Source organism: Anolis carolinensis, chromosome 1, assembly GCF_035594765.1.
Source record: "Anolis carolinensis isolate JA03-04 chromosome 1, rAnoCar3.1.pri, whole genome shotgun sequence".
Classification (NCBI taxonomy): domain Eukaryota; kingdom Metazoa; phylum Chordata; class Lepidosauria; order Squamata; family Dactyloidae; genus Anolis; species Anolis carolinensis.
This window is the reverse complement of record NC_085841.1, coordinates 77,550,530-77,573,935: the sequence shown is the minus strand read 5'-3', so window position 1 is coordinate 77,573,935 and position 23,406 is coordinate 77,550,530. Positions and strand designations below refer to the sequence as shown.

General features: G+C 38.9%; 1 protein-coding gene across 5 annotated transcripts in view; it reads left to right on the top strand.

The window, feature by feature from the left end:
- The window catches only part of sash1 (SAM and SH3 domain containing 1), a 713,255-nt gene that overhangs the window by 653,508 nt on the left and 36,341 nt on the right, over nt 1-23,406 (top strand). For 3 of the 5 annotated variants that reach the window (XM_062977586.1, XM_062977588.1, XM_062977587.1), the window contains exons 9-11: nt 8,103-8,235; nt 16,699-17,534; nt 21,702-21,773. In XM_062977586.1, coding sequence (XP_062833656.1) covers nt 8,103-8,235; nt 16,699-17,534; nt 21,702-21,773 — 1,041 coding nt within the window. Of the gene's footprint in view, nt 1-6,974; nt 7,889-8,102; nt 8,236-16,698; nt 17,535-21,701; nt 21,774-23,406 lie in introns of those variants that run through there. The other 2 variants (XM_062977590.1, XM_062977589.1) reach the window with 2 other exon arrangements.

Genomic DNA, 23,406 nt, shown 5'->3' with positions numbered 1-23,406 from the left:
GATTTTTAGTTGCAGCAATACTATTTCATGGCTTACTCTTCCCCCCCCCCCCCCCCGCCCTTTTTATTCTTCCTCTTAAATTCCATTGGCAATAATTAAGGAACTGCAGGCCAGCAAGAGGTCAGTAAGACTCTGCCAGTGAAACCAATGATTGTTTCCCATGTACAACACTCTCTTTTTTCCCCCTTGGGGCACATAGATTTGCTTAGAGCTGATGACTTCTGCCTTTCTTGTAAGTTATGCAGCTAGCAAGGATGGCGCTGAGATAATTGGGTGAGCAAGGGGCCATGGATTGAGCCCCCAGTCTCTCCCCCCAGCCCCACCACCATTCACACATCAGGCAGTGGTTATAGTAAAGCCCATCTTATGTCTGGCAGCTCAGTTCCCAAAGTCAAACATTTTGCACACAGTTTTTTTAATAAGGGAGAAATGCTTAAACCAAAAATTTGGGGTTAGAAAGCTGAGAGAGGCTGCACTCAAGGGAACATTATTCATAACTGAGTGTCAGGCTTCCTAAATGCCAAAACTGGTCAGTCATCATGTCTATGGTGTAATTCCAAGGATAATTTTTCCTATCTTGCAAAGGGAGGGAGAAAAAGAAAAGCCTCTACTCTTTCAGTTATGTATGCTGCAGCTTGGGTCTAGTCCTCAGTCTCCAGTTTTCTTGTGTCAACTAGAATGTTCCTAAACTAGCAAGCCTAGACACAACACACACGTTTTTCTAACCCTTTTACTTTTACCATTCTTTAATATCAGTTATTTAAAAGATTTGTATTTGGCTTTGCTTGTTTAAAGTCTTTCAAAATAATTAACCTGAGATTTTTCTCATTTCCTTTTCTATGATTGAAATCCTAGTCCCCAGTACAACAGTGGGATTGACATAAACATGACTTATTCAGGGGTTGGTTCAGTGGGTCTACTTTAGCTGGACCTAGTAACTGGAGTCAAAGGTACATATTTGGTGGTTTCCCAATATCGTTTGCTTTTACTTGAGCCTAGTAGTAAGGACATCTTTCTGTCTACCTTTCTCCTCTCCCCTCTCATGAGTTGAGTTGGGCACCTTTAAACGCGATTTGCTGTAACTGAAGTAATCTGAGGACAAAGGGAGAAAGTAGCAAAAAAGGGATAAACTTGGACATTTTAAAAACAAGTGAAAAAGTCGGACAACGAGGGATTAATTAGGATTCTCCTGCCAAAATAGGAGAGTATGTGTTTCTTTAATTCAGCCCAGATGTTTCAACTGGACTGTGCAGATGGTGTTACATCTGGCACTCAACCTTGTTTGTGTGCTTTTGTCTATCTGGAATACTTACTCTTAGCCAGAGAGGAATGCTTTGATACAGGCAACTAGCAGAGTTAGCTTACCATGAGGCAGGAAAGGAATTCCACGTGAATATTAGGAAGAACTTCCTGATAGTAAGAGCTGTTTGGTAGTGGAATATGCTGCTTTGGAAGGTAGAGGGGTCTCCTTCTCTGGAGGTTGAGGTTTTTAAGCAGAGGCTGGATGGTCATCTGTCAGTGGTGCTTTGTCTTGTGTTTTCCTGCATGATAGAAGATTGGACTGGATGGCCCTAAGGGTCTCTTCCGGCTCTATGTTTCTCTCAGAGTCGGACACCCACCTCAAGTGCAGGGTTTTCTGAATCATGAAAGGACAGCAAATTGTTAATTAGTTATTATTGTGTTTTTGGTGTAAGGGGAGAGTGGTAATGTTAACTTTTGTTGACATACCAAGATAGTTTGGCTAGCTCAGTTACCATGCATCTTGACAGAAAGAGTGGGTGGCTGCCATTTCCTGCTTGCTCAGGAAACCAAATATTGAGAGTTAATTCTATCAGCAAACGTTGTTTAAAAGCCAAGCTTTAAGACTGGAGCACCACCACAGTTATTAGGTAGTGACATCAGTTGGGCACAACCTTTGGATAGTGATATACCATTTCATATGCTTATCATGATGCTGGGGAAAATGGAAGGATAAAGGAAGAGAGGCCGAGCAAGGGTGAGATGGATGGATGGTATCCTTGAAGTGACTGGCTTGACCTTGAAGGAACTGGGGGCAGCGACGGCCGACAGGGAGCTCTGGCATGGACTGGTCCATGAGGTCACAAAGAGTCGGAAATGGCTGAACGAATAAAGAAGAAGATGCTTATTTCGACTGTTGATTCAGTCCAATGGGAGTGTTTTGTATCTTCTCTGTGTGAGCAACCACTGCTCCAATTCAAAAAAGATTTTTGCACACCATGGATAAAATGTGAAAAGAATGGGGTTTACAATTTGCCACTGAATTTCCTCCCAGGCATTTCTGTCAATGCAGAATGGAGCACAAAACACTGGATTAAATTCTGGAAAGCACATGGATTGACAAATTCTGGGAAGCACATGGATTGACACATTGTGCATGGCAGAGAGGCAAGTTCTTGACTACAGTGTATGAGGCATTGTGTACTACTGCCGATTGTTCATATATTGGGGATTAGTCACTTAAAAATAGTAAATCCTTTTCAGAAGTTTAACACTTAACCCCGTAGCTATATATAAATGTTGCAACCATATTATAGCTAAGCATATGTTTGTTTTCTTTATTGAACCAGTGAAAAGAAACACTGTAATACTTTAGTTACCAATTTCCACTAACTTCTTTGATTCAGATAGGAGTCAAACCCAGCAGAGCCTCCTCTACACTTTAGTAACAAGCTATTATGTTAAATACAAATTCCATGAACTTAATTGATATAGCTGACACAATAAATCAAAGTTAGAGAAAATAGTATGAACAATATAGAACTAGATCTCAAGTTTTGTTTTAGTAAAGATTGTTTCAAACACAAGAAGCTGATGAATACAAATCAAGACCACTGGTCCATTGAGCCAATATTATTACTGACTGGCAGCAGACTTGGAAGCCTCGAACAGATCTTTTTCCCAAAGGACTTGAAACAGACTTTTCCATCTTGCTTAGAGAATTGAGTCCAAGACCACCTTTGTGCAGAGCTTGACCTCTACTATTGGGCGGTGTCCTCCATGACACACTCCTTTAGTTTGCAAATTTTCTTCCTGAAAATGATTGAAATGAACTTGTATGGGATCTTGAGCACAAAGAGAAAAACTGAAGACTATATAACTTCTGGGTGAATTAGGAGTGGAGCCAATTTTCTGAGTTATAAACATACTTTGAGGATGAGAGTTTGGCTTTGTTGCATAGGAATCATCTGACCAAAGGTTGTTTCAGTTTACTGTGTGTGTTCAGTTCTTTGTAAGTGCAGATGCTGTTGATTTTGATTCGGTTCCCCTGTGGTCCTGTGTGCAGTTGTGTATGACCCTGGCTTTGCTCCAGGATTAGAACATTGCTGATGTGTCAGAGGCACTTGTTCCAAAAGGAGCAAAGAAAGAGACTCCACCTTTGCACCTTTGCCAGAAACTGGGCCCCGTTGGTCTTGCACCATTCCACTGGCAGTTGAGTAGTTTGCTATCTCTTTAAAGCAAGTCTGGTTTTTCTGAATTGGCTTGGTCAATTTGTTATGGTTTGAAACGGTGGAGCCAGCTGTCTGCAATCTGATGTAATGTTGCCATAGAAACTAAAATGAAACACTTAAGCATTCACTACAGAATTTCTGCATCCAGCATTAGCCAAAATCATTAAGACTTCTGCCATCAGGGTTTTTTGGATGGGATATAGGGGAAGAGACTGAAACAGGAGGGATGAGATTAAAGCTGTTCCTGATTGTAATTCCTCACATCCATGTTTTGTTCCTTGGAATACTCAAGGAGGACTCTTCCTACAACTGATCAAGAGATAGGTGGTTATGCGTGTTCTTTGGCTCTGTTGTTTTGGCACTGAGTTGTTGATTCTGATGAAATGCATTGAAACCCCATGGCTGTGTGCTTGCTAGAGGTAAAGCCCAGAGTTGTAATGTAAGAACTTTAACCTCTGAATGGGATGCCTACAGTGCAACATGCTGTAAAATGCCCTTTTTCTATCAGAGAAAAGATCTTTCCCTGTAGGGAACCATTTAACATAAGGCAAATATTATACATTTCCTGTAATGATTTTCTATTCAGTAGAGTTTCCCTCTCTTCTCTTTACAACCATGTGGCTAGATAGCACTTCTACTATACTTTGTTACAGCTTTTACTTCGAAAAAAAGATTTTTTGTAGCCCAGCTGTGTAATACTGCATTCCCAAAGCTCACAAGTGTGTGCGTTTTATTTTCCCAGCATTATTATATGCCTTCATGTTGATTCTGACTTAATGGCAAGCCTATCCTAGAGTTTTTCCAGGAAGATTAATTCAAAATGTTTGCTGTTGCCTTCCTCTAAGGCTGAGAATTTCTCACTTGGGGTTTCCATAGTTGATTGGGGATTTGAAGTATTTTCTGCTAGAATTCTAGTCCAACACTCAAACGATCACATTAGACAGGCTCTTGTGATTTTCCTGCTAGCAAATCTGTTACATCACTGCATGACTATCAAGTTAAACTCATTAAAAATAATTTAGCATGTTTCAAATTATCACTTTTTGGCTTTTGCCGACACTCCTTATATCAAAAGTGGTATTGCTGAATTTTGGTTCATAAAACCATTCAGTTGGAAGGGTCCCTATGGTCCATCAAGTCCAACCCCCTGCTCAGTGTAGGCAGCAGTAACCCTCAGGTTCAAGTAGTATATACATGTGTGAGCACATGTTTAGTCCCAAATGTACATCATAATTTGGAAATCTCATAAAACTATTTAGATAAACCACACAATGTTCTGTTTTATTTATTGTAGACTAAAACTTTACACCAATTATTTACTTTCCAAATGATAGATCAAATGTTTTGTTAATCTTCAGAGCTATATCCAAGGAGGGAAAAGGTTATATTTACTATTTAATATGCTTTTCTTTTGGTACAAGAGCATTCATATTCAAAAAGCTGCCTGTATACTGCTAATATGCCTTCAGAAATGTACCCCAACAGAATAGCAGTCCTTTCTTTATCCTTGGGGTGTGATGATTAATACATTGCATTGCTTCAGTTAAAGATTATTTATTCTGATTTCTGATTGTTATATGTATTGCAACTTCCACCTCATAATCATCCTACTCTACTTCTTGAGCCCTCTGCCTGGATCTTTCAGATGTGTATTACTTCCATCCAACCACAGCTTGTACTTTATCCTCTAATATACCATTTCTTGGTTGAGCTTGGCATTCAGGCATAGTAATACATAGTGAACAGAGGGTGCACACTTTTAGAGGGTGGCAGGCACTAAAATAATACTTAGGAGATCAGTGGGAGAGGTAAAATTAGCATGATTCTTTAAATGTCTAACACAACAATCTTCCTATTTATGTAACATGAAAGTAGATAGGTTATTACATACAGTAGAGTCTTGCTTATCCAACATAAACGGGCCGGTTGGATAAGCGAAAATGTTGGATAATGAGAAATTAATGAAAAGCCTATTAAATGTCAAATTATATTACGATTTTACAAATTAAGCACCAAAATCATGTTTTACAACAAATCGACAGAAAAAGCCGTTCAAATCACACGAACGTTATGCAGTAATTACTGTATTTACTAATTTAGCACCAAAACATCGCAATATATTGAAAACATTGACTATAAAAACATTGACTATTTAAAAATTGACTACAAATAAAAGTAGAATTGCATAAAATGAACTTACAGTTAAATCTGTAAAAAGTATAGTCCTTGCTGCTTAGAGAAACAGCTATGGATCTGGGCAAGAGGCAGACTGCACTGGATAATCCAGAACATTGGATAAGCAAAGGTTGGATAAATGAGACTCTACTGTATTTCATTTGCTTCCATTTTCAGTGAATTACTGTTGTTTAAAAATACGTTACAAATAATCACTCACAGGTTATATCCCTCTAAAACTAGACTATTTTCCAGTGCTGTTCAATTCTTTGAATCACTTCACGCATTCTTTCAGTTAAAGAGTACATACCGTGCTTCCCTCAAAATAAGACATCCCTTGAAAATAAGACCTAGTCGAGGGTTTGCTGAATTGCTAAATATAAGTCCTCCCCCAAAAGTAAGAACTAGTGAGTCTATTGTGATGAGCTCCCCCTGGTGGCCGGCAGCTGCAGGACTGTCCCTGCCGCACAAGTGGTCCAGGAACTGCTGTGGGGGATTGTTCCAGTCTCCAGACAGACAGTGGGAGCCAGCTGTTTTACAGCCCTTACTTTTTGTGGCTCTGTGTGTGAGTCAGGCAACCAGTGTGTCACTTTGATTCTTTAGGGGGTGTCTGCTTTTCTGCTGAAGGGTCTAAAGTACAAGAAAAAATAAAACATCCCCTGAAAATAAGACCTAGCGCATCTTTTAAAAAATTAATACAAGACACTGCTTTATTTTCAGGGAAACAGGGTATGTTTGTACATCCCCAAGAACTATTCTTTATGTGTCCAAGGCTTTAACCTCAGACTTTGGCCCAATGGCTTTTTGGAATGAAGTTGGAATTAGGCTTTCCAATCTCATTGGGTGGGGGGGGGGACACAGATTGAATTTATAATTTTCTGAAACAATGTAGTCAACACACTTAAACATACTTAAAAACTGGACTCATTGTCCAACCAAAAGGAGAGGGGAAGATATTCAACATTATTTATCAGAATGTCAAGCATCCATATGAGATATATTTCCATGGATATCACTTGTTTAGTGTTAAAAATACTCGGGGCTGCATTATAAGCAAAACCAGATGGAGGGTCTCAAAATGTCAGCTGACATCTTGCTGGTCCCAGATGCTAGTTTGAAGCTTAGGCATGTCATAGCATCATTCTTAAATAAAGCATATTTTGTCAGGATTAAAAAATGACCAGATAACAATAGTGCATTCCAACATGGCAACTCAAATGACCTGAAGTTCACTGACAGGAAGTAGCTATTGAAATTTCTGAGCTGGATGTTGGAAATATGATGAATTGGTTAGGGCTGTATATGGAGCAAAAAGTGAGGGATGTAGTTGTTAGAGATTTCCAGCTGGGACGTCCCTCCCTCTTGGAATGCATTCTATACAGTGGCAGATCTGTACTGTAAAAGCAGACAGCCCCACTCTTTCTTCCCTCTCCCCTTCCCACCCCCTTCCAAATCTCTCTCATGTACACATTTTAAACAAGGCAAAACAGAGGAAGTAGGATTGGGGTCTGGCTTGAAAATGAGAGCTCTGATTTGGTTCACAAGGAATGAATTGTTTCAGCTTGTGGTGTCACTGTTGCTGGAGAGGATGGATTTTTTTGGTCTCTGTAATGTTTGAGACTTGAGGGAAAACAGCTGGAACCGAGCATACTGCATCAGATGTGAGACAAAATGAGATGTTGGGGAATATGGGCTATACCGAGTGCCTGTAAAGGTCAAAGTTTTCCTCTAGTCAGTTCTGGAGGAATGCTCTGTCCATGTTAACAGCCAGTCTTGAGAATCTTCAGTGTGAGAAGCTTTGGGGACAAGGGAGGAGATGGGCTTTCTGTGGATCTCTGTAGCTAATAAAATAGGTCAGATCAGATGAGATCTCCACTTTCCTCTCCTTTCCCTTCCTTTCCTTCTCTCACCCCCCTTCCTCTCAGCAATCATTTTTTGCTGCTGCTGCTGTTTTTCATTTACGTGTAAGTCTGGAAAAAAATAGTCAATGATAGAGTTTCAGCTCAGTTTAGGGAAGCTGTTTATAACCCGTTTCACCAGGCCAGACAAGACCAGTGCCTGACCCAAACCACAGGGGCTTAACTAGCATGGCAAAAAGAGACTCGGGAAAAGCTCTGCCTGAAATGTTCTCAGAGGCAATGTGGAAATAGCTGCTTTTGCACCATGCGCGGACAGGAGGATGGGGGCTGGAATGCCGCTGGGTGTCTGGTACCTTACCTTGTGCTAATTTAGAAGTGAAAATGGTACGTTCTGCTTTTTTAAAAATAGCTGGCTTTGGGTGTGGGGCAGAGTGGGAGGAAGAATGACTATACTCGGCTTGAAAGTAACTGGTTTAAGTTACAGGGTTTGCTTTGTCACAGAGGACCATAAGCCTGTGGCTAGCTTGTCTTGACTCCAGAAAATCTTGGAGCTGGAGGACAATGGAGTGCATTAACTTTCCTTTTGTTTCTTTGCCAGTCAAGAGAACAGTCGGATGATGAATCGGAAGAAGCGGTGAAGTTTAAGAGATTGCATAAGCTGGTCAACTCGACTCGCAGAGTGAAAAAGAAGTTAATTAGAGTGGAAGAAATTAAAAAGCCCAGTACTGAAGGTAAAATCTAAATGCACTGGAGAAAAAAGTGCTGCTGATTGTGGTGATGTGCTGGATGATGAGCAGAGATATATTATTATGATGAAATGTGCATGGGGAAATTGTATAGGAAGTGCGGGAAGTCCTGCATATGGACTAATAAGGAGTGTCGTGCCTGGTTGATACAACATGTAATGCTTCTTTATGTTATACTAACTGTGCCCTGCCACGTGTTGCTGTGGCCAGTTGGAATTGCACTGAGTAGCCTCGCTGCTTGTAAGCCTGGGCGCTTTCTATATAGGGCCTCCTTGCTTGGGCTGGTTTTTGATGTAGGGGAAATCTTGGTGGGGTAGGTTGAAGAGGAGTGAATAGTGTTGCTGCTTGGAAGCCTGGCCGCTTTCTACCTTGTGGAATTGTTGGTTGGGCAGGTTGAATAGTAATGAATAGTCTGAGTGTAGCAAGTATGAATGTTGCAATCAGTTATCTTGATTAGCATTGAATGGCCTTGTAGGTTCGAGGCCTGGCTGTTTCCTGGTTGAGGGAATCCTTTTTTGGGAGGTGTTATCTGGGTCTGATTGTTTCCTGTCTGGAATTGTCCTGTCTTCTGAGTGTTGTTTTGTATTTAGTGTCCTGTTTTTAGAGATTGTATTGTTCTTTTTCTTATTTGACCAGAGTAATTATTAGATATGATATACAGTAATGTTATGTATTAATAAATATTAGATAAGTGAAGCTTGGATAAGTGAGACTGTATTGTATTGTCTGTTTGGAGGGCAAGTGCCAATGTTGGCATTGGTGAGCTTGATTAGCACTGAATGGCCTTGCAGCTTCAGTGCCTGGCTGCTTCTTGCCTGTGAAGCTGTTTATTCTTATTGTTGTTATTGTTTTTATTATGATTGAGGGGTAAATTGAGGGAAAGAGAAGGAGAAAGTGAAAGTAATTGAGGGAGAATTCTTCCTCCCTCCCCCTCCTCCTCCTTCACGTTTCCCCCTCCCCCCTGTACCTCCGTGGAGTTGGTGTGCTTATTTTACAGGGCGACGTGGGCCGCTATTTCCAATCCAGCTTGGTCCTCCTTAGAAGCTGCAGTTTTTTGGGTGTTGGCTGGCTGGTCTCTCTTGGTGGCTAAAGCCGTGAAGGCAAGAGGAGTGCTGGTGGCTTCGCCAGTGGGGAGGGGGGGAAGATTTGGAGCCAAAAAGCACGAAGATAAGGGAAGTGCTGGTGGCTCTGCCTGCGGGGAGGGGGGAAGGTTTGGAGCCGAAAAGTGGGAAGGTAAGGGGAGTGCTGGTGGTTCCGCCAGCAAGGGGGGGGGGAAGGTTTGGAGCGGAAAAGCGCAAAGGTAAGGGGAGTGCTGGTGGCTCTGCTGGCGGGGAGAGGGGTGGAAAAGTTTGGTGCCGATAGGTAGTTTGATCTGGCCTTCCGTTTTAGTCCCTTTTCCCCACCTTGGTCCTCCAGAAAAGCGGCAGTTTTTGGAAGATGGCAGCTGTGGCTGTGGCGGGAAACAGATTGTGCCGTTGAAGGGAGGGGTGGGGGTTGTGCTTTCTGCGCTCGTGCTGGCCTTTGACACAGGTGCAGATGGAGCGTTCCAGTTTTTGGGGTTTTTTAGGCCCCATGAAGGTTGAGGATGTCTAGTTTTGTTGTATGAACCTAGAGACATGGATGATGGGTTCTGTTGTCAAATCTGGAGGTTGGGGGCCTTTAGTTTTGTTGTTTTGTCCGGTGGAGCAATTCCATTACCCTTTTATATATATAGATTACAATTAATAGACTAATTCCAAATAATCCTTTATATTGGAAGCTAGCACAAGGGACTGTATTACTTCATCACTGATTTCTTATTTATTTTTGTTTGCATTAGTTTTTTACCAGGTCCTTATTTTATGTGATTTAGGTTAATGTTCCATATTCTTTTGGCTTAGTTATACAATGGTAAATAGAGCTAGCATAGTGCTTAGCGTGTTTAACAAGGACTCCTGGAGAACAGGATTCAAATCCTAGCTTTGCCATGAAAGCCCATTGGATGACCTTGGGCACTTCACAGTCTCCCAACTTAATAAGAAGGTAGTGACAAATCTTCTGTGAACAAAACCTCATGATAGGTTTGCCTTATGGTATCCATTAGTTGGAAACAACTTAGAAGGAACACAACAATATAAAATGATGGATTTGTTTTGATGTTGTATTACTATTAGTTGTAAATGGGATATGAATGAACAAATGAATGAATGAATATTGGAGGATACTCCCTGCGTCCCAACTATTGCCTTCCCAGTTCCTTTTGTGTTGGAAACTGTACTATGAGGTGCTCTTCACTCTGAGATGTTTTTAGATATATGATGGGCTATAATAGGGGGGGGGAAAGAAAGCAATGTTGCACAAGCAGAAATCTTGTTTTTATTTTACTGAATTGAGAGTTATGGGTGGCTTTTTGAACATAGCAGAATTTGTTAGCATGCTAGGGCATTTTTCAGAAAGCTCATTCATTGGCATGCTAGGACATTCATCAGGAAGCCCATTTGTACCCATATACAATGCAGTTTTCTGGTGCAGTGTATAGTATCAGAAACTAATACTGACTCTGATTATGTCAAAGAGACATGAAGATGTTATTTCCCAAGAGTTGGGTAAATCTCCCAATGATGATAAGTAGTACTGAGTATAGCCTCAAGGGATTTGTGGGAAACAGCATGTTGGCAGAAGCAGGAGATGGGATCATCTTTTCTGGTAATCTTGTAGGGTTTTCCATAACACACAGGAATTTCTGCCACTTTATTTCGCTCATGATTCTTTCCTGCAAGTTTTGGAGTTCTAACATGTGACTCTTAAATGAGCTGTTCTGCTGTAGGGAATGAAAAGGGATGAGATTAATGCAAGTGGGGGTTTACCCCATAGGTTAGGAGGCCAGTGGATTTCTCTTGGAATGCTGAAACATCTGCCTGGCTGGAACCGCTCCCTTCAAGCTCTGTAAATTATTATTTCACCAGGGAGTGATGAGTCTTTTCAGAAAACTTATGCGGTTCAGTTGGGTGGAAGTAGAAGAAGATTTTATTTCATGACAAGACTGGATTTAACCCTTGAGAGAAAAATAAAGTAGAGTTCATATGTTTGGCTCTATTTGACATTATATTTTTAATGAGCAAAGTGAGAACAAACATTAGGGTTTTAAAAAAACTTTTTTATAAAACATTTTTTTTAAAAAAACTCCAACCCTTAAGTAACACGAAAACGTTTCAATGTACGCTACAACAGAGAGAAGTTCTGACACAGATGTGACTTTGTTTATTTCCCTGCTTGATGTATCATGTCTGAGATGGCAGCCAAGTATACATCTGCAGATCTTTGAGCACAAACTAGATAGAGAAAACCTACATAATAAATCATCACTCAATTTTGAGTTGAGAACAAACCATGATTCATACTAAAAATTAGCTGTAGGATGCCTCATATTCTTCTTCATCCCCTTCACTCACACACAGGTTGAGAAGATTGCTGTAAAAGCTTATGTGTCTAGTTTATAAGAAACCCTCTACGTTTTATTCCTTTGTATGAAGTCAGCCAAATCCCAAACCAGGATATGATTTGACAAAAATCCAATTATTTGCTTCAAACATAAATGTTGTGTTTGTTCTATTTTTCAAACATAAATAGGGAGAAAAGAAATTTACCTCTGCTCATTCAACAATAAATATGGTTTACTGTTAACATTTGAAATAAAGCCTAAGCAGTGTGATAGGAAGTGTTTCACACGGTCTTGTTCTTGTGACAAAAGAGAATTTCTGCAAATTTCACAGATGTCTGTATCTTTATGGACAGCAGAATCTAGCAGGAATGCTGGCATGCTTCCTAACTATTGCCATTAAAAGCAAGAATGTTAGATGAACACTCAAACATTTCTTTTATCTTTTCCTATCAAATTTGAAATAATATTAAGGTTTCCCTGGCCAAAGTGACTGGGACTACATAATCAAAAATGAAGAAATGAAGTTTTAATATCTTTTGAAGACTTAAGTTTGAAGCTAGATTCAATGCAGAAAATCAACTTGCGCTTGCATATCCAAGTATCAGTTGAAGCAAATTATGTATTTACATATTCTAAGGTGATGTGTCTACTATGTACATGACAAGATACAGGTTCCACATTGGGCTGTGGAATTCGTGCTTTAATTACAGTACATTTGGATTACTGCAATAGGTTCAAGGTGTCTTTGAAAACTGTTGTGAAACGTCACATAGTCCCACATGCTGCAAGTTGACTAATTGATGGAGACCAGTTATAGGGACCATGTAGCTTCCACATTAGACTTTACCACCTGGTTTGGTCCATGAAGTTACAGTTTTGACCGGAACAACTTGGGAGTAGGTTGCTAAATAGCTGCCTGTGGATGGCATGTTCTTACAAATATCCATGTATATAGGGGGCTTCTCAGGAATTGTGCCTACAGTTTGAGACTCCCATAAAATGTTTCCATGGACTTCTCTCTGGAGATGAAGGCATTCTTATTTAGATGAGGTTGTGACTTAATTTAATGTCACCCTTTTTATAAGTTTTAATTAAATGTTTGTGTCAGTTTTCTCCTTTTTTACATTGTTATTGTATATCTTTTTTATTATTACTTTTGGTTCTCTTAGGCACCATGTGGGAGAGTGGGATATGTAGTAATTACTGTATTTATGAATTTAGTACCAAAACATCACAATGTATTGAAAACATTGAGTACAAAAACATTGACTACTAAAAGGCAGACTGTGTTGGAGAATACAGAATGTTGGTTAAGTGAAGGTTGGATAAGCGAGACTCTACTGTACAACATGATTTGATACTTAGAACTGAGCTATAAGAGTGATCTGTCTAACCTACTTAATGAGACAGGTATCTGAGTATGTTTTTAAATTTTATTAATAGTCATAGAGTTGGAAGGCACAAGCCTCTTTTTGAAGATTTCCAGAGGAGACATCACCATGTCTCTAGACAAGAGATTCCATTGCCATATCGTTATTACTGTCAAGAAGTTATATCTGCTATTGAATTGAAATCTACCGTGCCGTAATTTAAAATCTGTTTCTACCCATTGAGGTGCTGGAGAACAATCAACCTCTACTACAGAGGTTCTCAACCTAGGGTCCCCAGATATTTTTGGCCTTCACCTCCCAGAAATCCCAACAGCTGGTAAACTGGCTGGGGTTTCTGGGAGTTGTAGGCCAAAAACATCTGGGGACCCCAGATTGAGAACCACTGCTCTCCTATGTAATGCCTTGATATAAGAATGCAATTATATCAATCTTCTCTTCACTCTCATTGGACTTAATTTAGCAAGTTGTACCAATACAGCACCTAAAGGCTTTCCCAGATGTAGTTCTACTGAGACTTCCTGAAAAATTTTGTGTTCCCTCCCTTAAAAAGAAAGAGTTAATTTTGCGGAAGAGAGAAACGGTGGAATCCCAAAGGAGGTTACTATTATATTTATATTGGTCTTTGTCCCTAGCCTCACAAGGCCAATAAGGTGCTTTTGCCTTTGTTGAATCCCCCAGTGCCCTCTTAACTACAGCTCAGCCAGAATGTAGGCCATCACTATTTTTCTCTTGTCTTATTTTTAATATCATTGTCTGATGAGGCAGCCAGTGAAGCTTCAAAAGCTTGATTTGTGTATTCTATTATATGCTTTGAAGTTGGCCCAGAAAGTTATCACTGCTTCTGGATTTTATTGTATTTTGCTGCATGGCCAATATAGCTAACCATGAATATTTTTCCCTACAATCTTTGTTGCTCTACTCTGAATCCACTCCAGCTTGTCTATGTCCTTCTTAAAACATGGCACCCAGAACTAAATACAATACTTCAAAGGAAACTTGATGAGTTGTTTATCTTGCAGACTTCCTATATATATTGGTATTCCACATGACCCTCTGTTTTCTAAGTATCGTTCCATTTTCTCAGTGTTTCTCTGTCTTTTTCAATACAACATTGCAACCCATTTCCCCCAAAATAAGACCTACCCTGAAAATAAGACTTATCATGATTTTTCAGCATTTCTGAAGATTCTTGAAATATAAGCCCTATTTCAAAAATAAACCATAGATATAGTTAATTTAAAAAGTCAATTTGGAAAAATAAGACTGCCCCTGAAAACAAGCCCTAACACATCTTTTGGAACAAAAATTAATATAAGACCCTGTCTTATTTTGAGGGAAACAGGGAATTTTAGATGATGAAAAATTATGCACATTGAAAGTTATTTCTGAGAGGAAAATTAAAATAGGCATATAAAATACAAAGCTTTATATAGAAGTAGGAATTGTGCAGTCATCCAAATGCTTGAATGCAGCTCTCAGCAGTCCCAGCCATCAGTGATGATATGAAATGCTGGGAGCTGATGTTGAAACATGTCTGAAAGACATATAATTCCTTCCCATCCCCAGCTTTGGATGGATATGTTATTGATGTCATAGTTTTCAGGACATACAATCTAAGTTAAATATTTCATTTAATTCCATTCCTTTTATTTCTTGCCCTACTGTATCAAAATAGATCAAGAGTTTGTAATGTGGAATGCATGCTTTTTTATGTATCACAGGAAGATTTTTAAAAACAGCTTTCTAAATCTGGGCCCATGTAGGTTGGATTTAAACCTCATTTGTTCTGTTTATTATGATTCCTACTATATTCAACCCAAGAGTGGATATACTGAGAGAATCTACCTATCATTTTCTTCAAACCCAGACATAATCATAGATGCCAAAGACCTAGTGAACTCCCTAGTCACAGATTCTTTTACCTAGAACAACATATCCTTTTGGGTAAAGCTTTTATTCCTTGTTCCCTTAAATGTGTTCTACAACGTTCATAGGCAATATATTTGTATAACAGTTCTTCCTGACTCTTGGTTATTTTATTATTTATATTTATTAAAAGTATATATAACAAAAAAAGCTAGCACAGTACGATGACTTCGATTTGGACTAGGACTCTGGAAGATTAAGATGTGAATCCCTGTTCAGCCATGGAAACCCACTGGTGACCTTGGGCACCCAAAAACAAAATCTTTCTTCTAGGTTAATGGGTGTGGGATTTTCATGCTTTATTCGCAGGTTTTCTACACCATTGTATTGGCTTTCGTCAGCATCACTAGATAATTGCCATTCCTGTTTATTCATTATAGCTAAATAGTTCCATTTATTCTTGCACATTAAGTAGGATTCGCATTTCACTACTCTGAGCTTTCATGTTGTCCTCACAATAATTTGTGCGGGTAAAATACTTTTGTTCAAATATATACAAAAATATATTGCCACCCATTCATAAGATTTTTGTGTGTGTTTCAGATAATTTGAATTTATACAATTACGAAAACAAATAACGCAATTTGAGGAATTAATAATAAAAGCATTAAAAAGAGGAAATAGTGAGCCATTAAAAGGAACAACAAGTAAAATATATAAAATACTAATTAAAGACATAGAAAAAAAGAAAAGACTAACATTAAGAGAATCATGGGAGGAGGAATTAGGAACAAAGATAACGGAAAAAGAATGGGAGGAGATATGGAAAACAAGACAATTAAAAAACATGTCAATTAGAATAAAAGAAAATTATTACAAACTAATTTGGAAGTGGTATTTAACACCAAGAAGGTTAAATATTATGAATAAGAATAATAATGAAAAATGCTGGCGAGGGTGCCAGGAAATTGGAACCTACATGCATATGTGGTGGGATTGTAAACATGTAAAAGGTTTTTGGGAATTGGTCATAAGGGAAATAGAAAATATTATGAATATAAAAATTAGAAGGAATCCAGTGGAAATATTACTTTTAATTAAAAAAGAGGATGAGAAAGATAAGAGGGAAAAAAAATTTAATAGACATGCTATTAACAGCAGCTAGATCATTAATTGCAAAATATTGGAAAGGAGAAATGAAAATACAAATTAATGAATGGTATAAAGAAGTTTGGCGAATGGCACTGAATGACAAGCTAACATCAAATTTAAAAGTAAAGAAGGGATTATGGAAAAAAATGATTTTGAAAGTATTTGGAGAAAATTTCTAGAAAAATTATTGGAAAAAGAAGATGGGAATTTACCTCCAAATGAAGAATTGAACTTTTGGTGGGACTACAGAAGAAGAGATGGCTCTGGAGAAGGGGAGCACAGGGGTGAATGTAAATAAAAGAGGGGGAAATGTATAGAATATGTTTATATAATTGTAACTTTTTCTCAATAATAACAATAAAAATATTTTTTTAAAAAAAAGAATTTATACAATTACTTCAAACATTTTTCCCTAAAGCTGTGTCATTGCTTGGGTCTGCCCTGATTATTTTGTTGTTCTGAAATTATGTGTTGCCTTCATGCCTCTTTGGCCATAGGAGATCCATATGTCTTCAGGTAAACATGTACTTTTAGTTGCTTATTTTTCTCAGTCTTTGAGAAAATACAAACTAATAGGATGGTTTCTTCCTCTTTTTGTTTGTTTCTTTGTATGTGTAGAAGAACATTCCATTGACAGCTCTCCTGTACCAGATGACAAATTGGCACTTTACTCTGGAGTCCACAAGAAGCAACCCTCCTCGAATAACTCTTCTGAGAAGCATCCAGAGGATGACTGTGATTCCCTGACCACATCTCCATCATCCAGCAGCCTAGATAACTGGGGTACTAACAGGAAATTGCTCAAGACCTTCAGTAAATCTGAAAGCCGTGGCCTTATTAAACCCCCAAAGAAACTTGGGACTTTCTTCTCCTACCCAGAAGAGGAGAAAGCTCCCAAAGTTTGCCGCTCCTTGACTGATGGAGAGATGAAGAAGAACCTTGGCTCCCTGAACCATGGGGTAAGCAAAGAAAGTGTTTGCTTTTATGATAACAGACGTAAGCACCATGTCCTAGTATCCCTGGAGGAAATTCAAAGTGTCAAGAAGCAAATCCGACTGAAAAAGAATGATTCTAACTACTCGTGTTCTAGAGCCTTTCTTTACCAGCGTCCTGCTAGGAAAGGTGTGTCTCCTTCGATCTGTGACCTACAGCTTCTTCGTCACAAAGCCAAGGGGGGAGGAGGAGGAGGAAGCTGTGGTTTTCCAAACAGAAGGCTACGAGGGCGCAACTCGGTCAGCGAGTTCAATATCACATATGTGGTGGAGAGGAGCCTGTACAGTCACCTCAACCTGTCCCATCTGGTGCGGCCCGTTACTGACAGGACACTGAGTAAAACTGAGGAACAGGATTTGAGGCGATGCTTGCTGGAGGAGGAGGAGGAAGCCAAGAGGAAATGGGCTGCCACAGTGGACCGCTGTACTAAAAGGGTTCTCTTGAGAATCCACCAAAAGTCTGTGAGTCCAAATGTTATTATTGAAGATGGCATTCCAGCTCTCGTGAGGTTGCAGTCAGCATTGCTTGTATGTTTTTCCATCTTAACACTGAGTAGTTTATTGGCTTTTTCTTCTTGCCATCGCCCCCACACCATCCAATACTTGCCAACATTATGTTCTAATAAGTGTTTGGACATAATGTCTTGGTCCCCAGTGTTGAAACTGGCAAAATTTTATGGAGAAACACATTGGTCTAGAATGATTAAGTGCAGGAAAATACCTCAGAAGAAAAAAAAAGAGGTTTGTGTTTAATAACAATAGTGATAACACTTTATGATTTTATTTTAAATCATCATTTTAAAAAACCCCAAAGTATAATTTTATCTAAATTGCCCTTTGTCAATATAACATATTTTAAATATACCTTTTTTTTTGCTTCTACTTCATATATATTGTAGTAAACACACCTGGGGCTCAACTCAGGGGTAGTTCATTTAGTTGAGGTGGAAGGAATAGAATTTAACCCCAAAGGCACCAGATTCTGTTTGATCTTTGGAGTATCAACCCTGGGTAGTATCTGGATGAGAGTCTGCCCATGAATGCTAGATGCTCTCTTGCAGCAAAAGAATTGGCAAACCACCTCTGAGTATCCCTTACCTAGGAAAACCCTACAATATTCATGGGGCTGCTATATATCAACAGATAATTTTAAGGTGCATACATACCCTTATTCCTAGGCCAGAACTACTATTGTTAGTCCCAACAAGAATAAACTCTCTCAACCAATGGATTTAGTTAACCAGTGGTTCTCAACCTGTGGGTCCCCAGATGTTTTGGCCTTCAACTCCCAAAAATCCTAACAGCTGGTAAACTGGCTGGAATTTCTGGGAGTTGTAGGCCAAAACACTTGGGGACCCACAGGTTGAGAACCACTGAGCTAAGCAATGATTTATCTCTCAACAATTGAGTCGATGAGTTTACCAACTGGATTTAGGTCACAAGGGCATGGCTGGAATAATGCAGCCTTCCAGGTGCTGTTGGACTTAAAATTGCAACATTAATTGGCAATGCTAAGTTGGGTCTGACATCAGGCGGCTCCTGTGACATCCACACTTGCCATATGTTTACACAGAGTAGGTCCACAGTGCCTTTTAGCTGATATTGCTAGTCTGTCTGGAAGCATCTCACATTCTCAAATGGCCCTGGAAAGTGGGGAGGGCTTTTTCCACTCTCATAGATTGGAAATGGACCCTGGAGGCTTTTAATTTGTCAAAGGTCATATGGCAAACCCTGTCTGGGTTGCACTTTGAATTAAGGCTTGCTGAACAACAGTCTCCTGGGGCAAAGCAATGGTTGTTCAATGACTTTCATGTTCCTTTCATACTGAGGGAAAAACAGATCATTGCCCTATTTCCCTGGAGCCGTAAAAGGATTCATAAAACTAAAAGGGATTTCACTGGAAACAATTACACATAAAAATAGTAAGATTTCTAGAAAACCTTTTCTTTTTAAGGGAGTGACCGTGGTGGATAAAATCGTGTAATTATTCTTACTCACTTGTAGCCATCTCTGCAGCTGCATTTAACTAACAATTACTGTGGGGGTACATTAATTTCTGCCCCGGGCACCCAACCCTTTCCCTAGATATTTCATTCTTTGGTTGATTCTGTCCTGCCTTGTCATGAATGTCTCCAAGATTACTTTCCTACAATCAGATTTTGTTGTGGAGAGTGAGATAACATTTCAGCAGAGGCTATGCTAGATAAACGTTACATCACAAACATGTGTAATTAGGCAAGGTAGACTTGATACTCTCTTTAAAGAACATGCACAAATTTATCCTAACATCTGCACAGCTTTTCACTTTTTATTTTGTTAATGAGAAACCAAATCACTTTGTCTTCTAACTGTGATATTTTGGCTTGTGCCGTAAGCAAGAAAGCTCTGCCCCATTTTCTTCCCCCCTTTTTGGTGGGGGTTAGGAGGGGAAGGGGGTGCGAGGTGGAGGTAATTCGAGCCTCTCATTACTTCCTTCTTTTCTTCTTTTAAGAAGGCAAAGAGCCTGCTACACTGCTTATTAATGCCTTTACACCTTCTTCCTCTAAGATAATCTTTCATGCTTACTGCAACTTCAGAGAGCTATGATAGCCTTTTGTTCAGTCAGTGTGGTGTCTTGTCTTCTATTTACATTTATTTTTGGCATCTGATGATCAAGGCATGCATAAACCTTTTGAACGTGTATCAATATGTTTTTGGATTGTGTTGAAGGCCCCAATTGTTTTTCATCTACTGGCTTTGTTTGACACTTCATTCATCAAATCATTGGAAGGTATGAAGTAAGTGTTTAAAAACAAACATCAGCAGTACAACTTGAATATCTAAATACTGATGTGGCTTTCAGTTATATGTTCCATTCAACATATTTCCCCAAAATATCTTTTGGCTGTTGTTTTGTTTGCAATACACATGATATCATACTGGCAAGCATTGACCTTTGTGGTAAGTATACATACACAAGTAACATGCCTGTATTACCTACAAACAGGCTTGTTCAATCTCTTTATAAATGTTAAATTTTCATTTCTTTTAATTTCCTGTTGCTTTTTAAAACCATATGTTCAGCTGTTAACTTTGTTGGTGACTGGCTGATAACTTCTGAGGTTTATTTTGAAGTAAATTTTAATTCCTGGTCATCAGCCAAGTTCGTTTGACAAATAGAAGCTTTGTTAATGCAGGTTTTTAGAGGCAGCTTCCTAGTCAAGATAAATTGGATTACACAGCAGCAAAATACTTTATATAAGAATAAAAATAAGAATAAAAAGGAAGTGTTTCCTGTAATTCATCAATGTGACACCTTGCTGGTATAATACTGTATAATATGGGATAATAATTGAACTCCAGTTCCTATATCTTTCTTTTCTGATAGATTTTATAATTACTATAAGATAGGATAGAAGGGGAGAAAAACACAATGGACATTAATAAGAAAACATCCAGGCTGGTCGGCGTCGAAAAGTGTTCTCGTCCCCCCCCCCTCTCTCATTCTCTCTGTATATATAGCTGGAGTTACACTTTTAAAATGTAGCTGTTCTGACTTACATACAAATTCAACTTAACAACAAACCTTCAGAACATATCTTGTTCATAACTTGGGGACTGCTTGCACATGTTTATAAGTGATGGTTATGAGCAAGACCCAAGTATTTCCTAACTATGAAAATGTAGCTTTACCAAATGTGTTTTTTTTTTAATTTGTAGAAGAAAGGGGTCCCATAAAATGTTGATGTGTAGGTGACAAAACTTTGATCAATGCTAACAGTATTAGTGTTTCTGGCTTGTGCTGATTATTGGAAAGTGACTCATTCTGGTAGATTATGCCTCTTTAAATATAACCTACTTTCTCTTGTAGGATTAGCAAAGCTGCATTGTACCATAGAGGCCTTGGTGGGAAATGAGGAGCCAATGCTTTCCAAGAATTGGATCTTTACTCATTTATCTCCCAGGGAAAGGTTAGGGCGAATGGCTGATTTGATGAGGAATTGAGAATATCTTCTGAGAGACTTCCCAGACTTACTATGTTTGAAGAGATACATAGGGTTTCTAGATGATTGGTCTAAAATGTCAGAAACTTCTTCTACACATACACACTTCTGCATCTCTTTGAGACCAAAAAAGGGTACTCCATTTGTGGCTCCCTAGTTATATGGACCAGGTTTTGAGAATCCATGGGGACTTCAGAGGAAAGTAATTGAGGTTTTGATAACAGAAGCAGAACCCTTCCTTCAAATTTTGGACTTTATTTGCTTCCATAATTGTTCCAGTGCTATGTAGATTTCAGTTATGTAAAATGTTTTTATGTTATTCCTTTGTATCCCATTAGCAAAAAGTGGAACTAGGAACAAGTATGAGATGGCATTCCTTGCTTTTCAGATGCTTATTTTTCAGATGCTTATTTGTGAAGCATCCTGAACCAGTATGATTTTTTAAAGTGGTGGTCAGTGGTTTTAAAACAAGCAACACGATGATGCATGAATATAACGCCAGAATCTTTTAAGTTTCTCATCATGTTTTCCTTTTTACCATTATTTGCATAATTCGTTTATTTGTGTGGTGCATTTTGGAAAATGATTATGAAGACTAGTTTATTTGTAACCTACCTGTTTGACAAATGTGTGTCTTACTTCACAGAGGACCTGCAGCTTTGGTGGTTTTGACTTGACTAATCGCTCACTGCACACTGGAAATAATTTGGATCAGATGGTGAGTATAAGAAACAGGTTCAGATACAAAACTTCCTGGATTTTCCTATTTATATCCACTGTTCATATTGATAGTGGTATTTATACTAACTTAGTAATATAGTGGTAATTTCCATGGTAATATCTCTAAGGTTTGGGAAAATGGCATCTGTTTTCAGCTGATATAAACTGAGCTGACAACTCAACATTTTGAAGTTTATATTGATATGTACTTCACTATACGCTATCCATGAACAAATGTGAAATACAGGTCATATAATAATAACAATTGAGATTGCTGGTCAGAACACCAACCTAAAATAAATTAGTGTGTGTTATGAAAATACAATTTGGATCTAAGCTTTGTGCATTTAACATGCACTAATGTTCATTTAGATAAAATGGAATTATTATTGTGTTGTCATTGGAAAGAGCTGTTTTTAACGAAAGGAGGCAGATCTTGTTTTGAAGGTTAGAAAAGGCATTTACATCTGACTTTCAAAGAGGTTCAGCACAATGTCCAGGATCAGTCCTGCCCTTTTCTAAGCCACACAAAAACTTAATGGCAGTTTATGGTATGGAGGCAGAAGCTTAAGCTCAGTTGGCAATCTTTTTAATATTTACTGGCTGGAAGTTTCTCTGTGTGGCAGTCCAGTCTCAATATGGGTCCTCCAGTTTTCACCATGTCGCTGAAAACCTTCTTTGTGAAGATTTAGCATTTGGGGGGGCTGGCAGTCTGTTTGGTAAGCAGCAGGAATGCACAATCTGATTCTTGTTTATCTCATAATTAGATCGGAAATCACAATCAACCTTGTGCCTGCTCAGAAGCATTTTTTTCTCAGCTTTCTGATTTGTTTGATATCATTTTGCACTTGTGTATTTTCACTCTCGCTTGGGAAATGTAATGTGGGGACAGGTGAAAATAGGCGTTACCTAGGCAACCACAAGGCATTTTCTTTTCTTCTGCACATGCCAGAAAGATGGGGATCTCCGGCCAAAATCATCTGTCTCCTCCCTTCTGACACTTGTGATTCATGGCTTCCGCATGCCAGGTAGAATATTGGCCGGGAGGATCAAATCAGTGAGAATCATTCCTTCCGCATCATTTGAAAATATCCACCCACTGAATTTAGCCACATACCTGACATAACTCAGGCATAACAAAGCACTGGAGATAGGAAATAAGTGTGAAATGAGCATTCTCTGTTAAGAAATTCAGGGTCAGATTTCTTGAAGTGCTGACGTTTCTGTGAAAGCTCTGAGGATGTGAAATACTAGCAGTGTTAGCAGCACCACTTTTCATTTGCTAAGAAACAAAAACATCATTTTTATTTCCAATATCCCCATGAGAATAAAATTAAGATGCACCCTTCCAACTGTTCAGAGGACCTCAACTAACCTGAGTTTAGGTCGGAGCCGTTTCTTACCTCTAGTCCCCACAGTAAACTATGAGTGCCATAGGTTGTCCACCACTGCTATAGAGTATAATTTTTACTTCTAAAGCTTCTCTTTTTCCTAATCCTGGAGCTAGCTTTGTGTTTGCACAAGACACTTCAAGTTGAATTCATAGTTCTGTTACTGAAACACATCCTCCTATTGTCTGAGTGCATCCAAATCCTTTTGAAATCCTGAACTACTGACACTGTGTGTGAGTG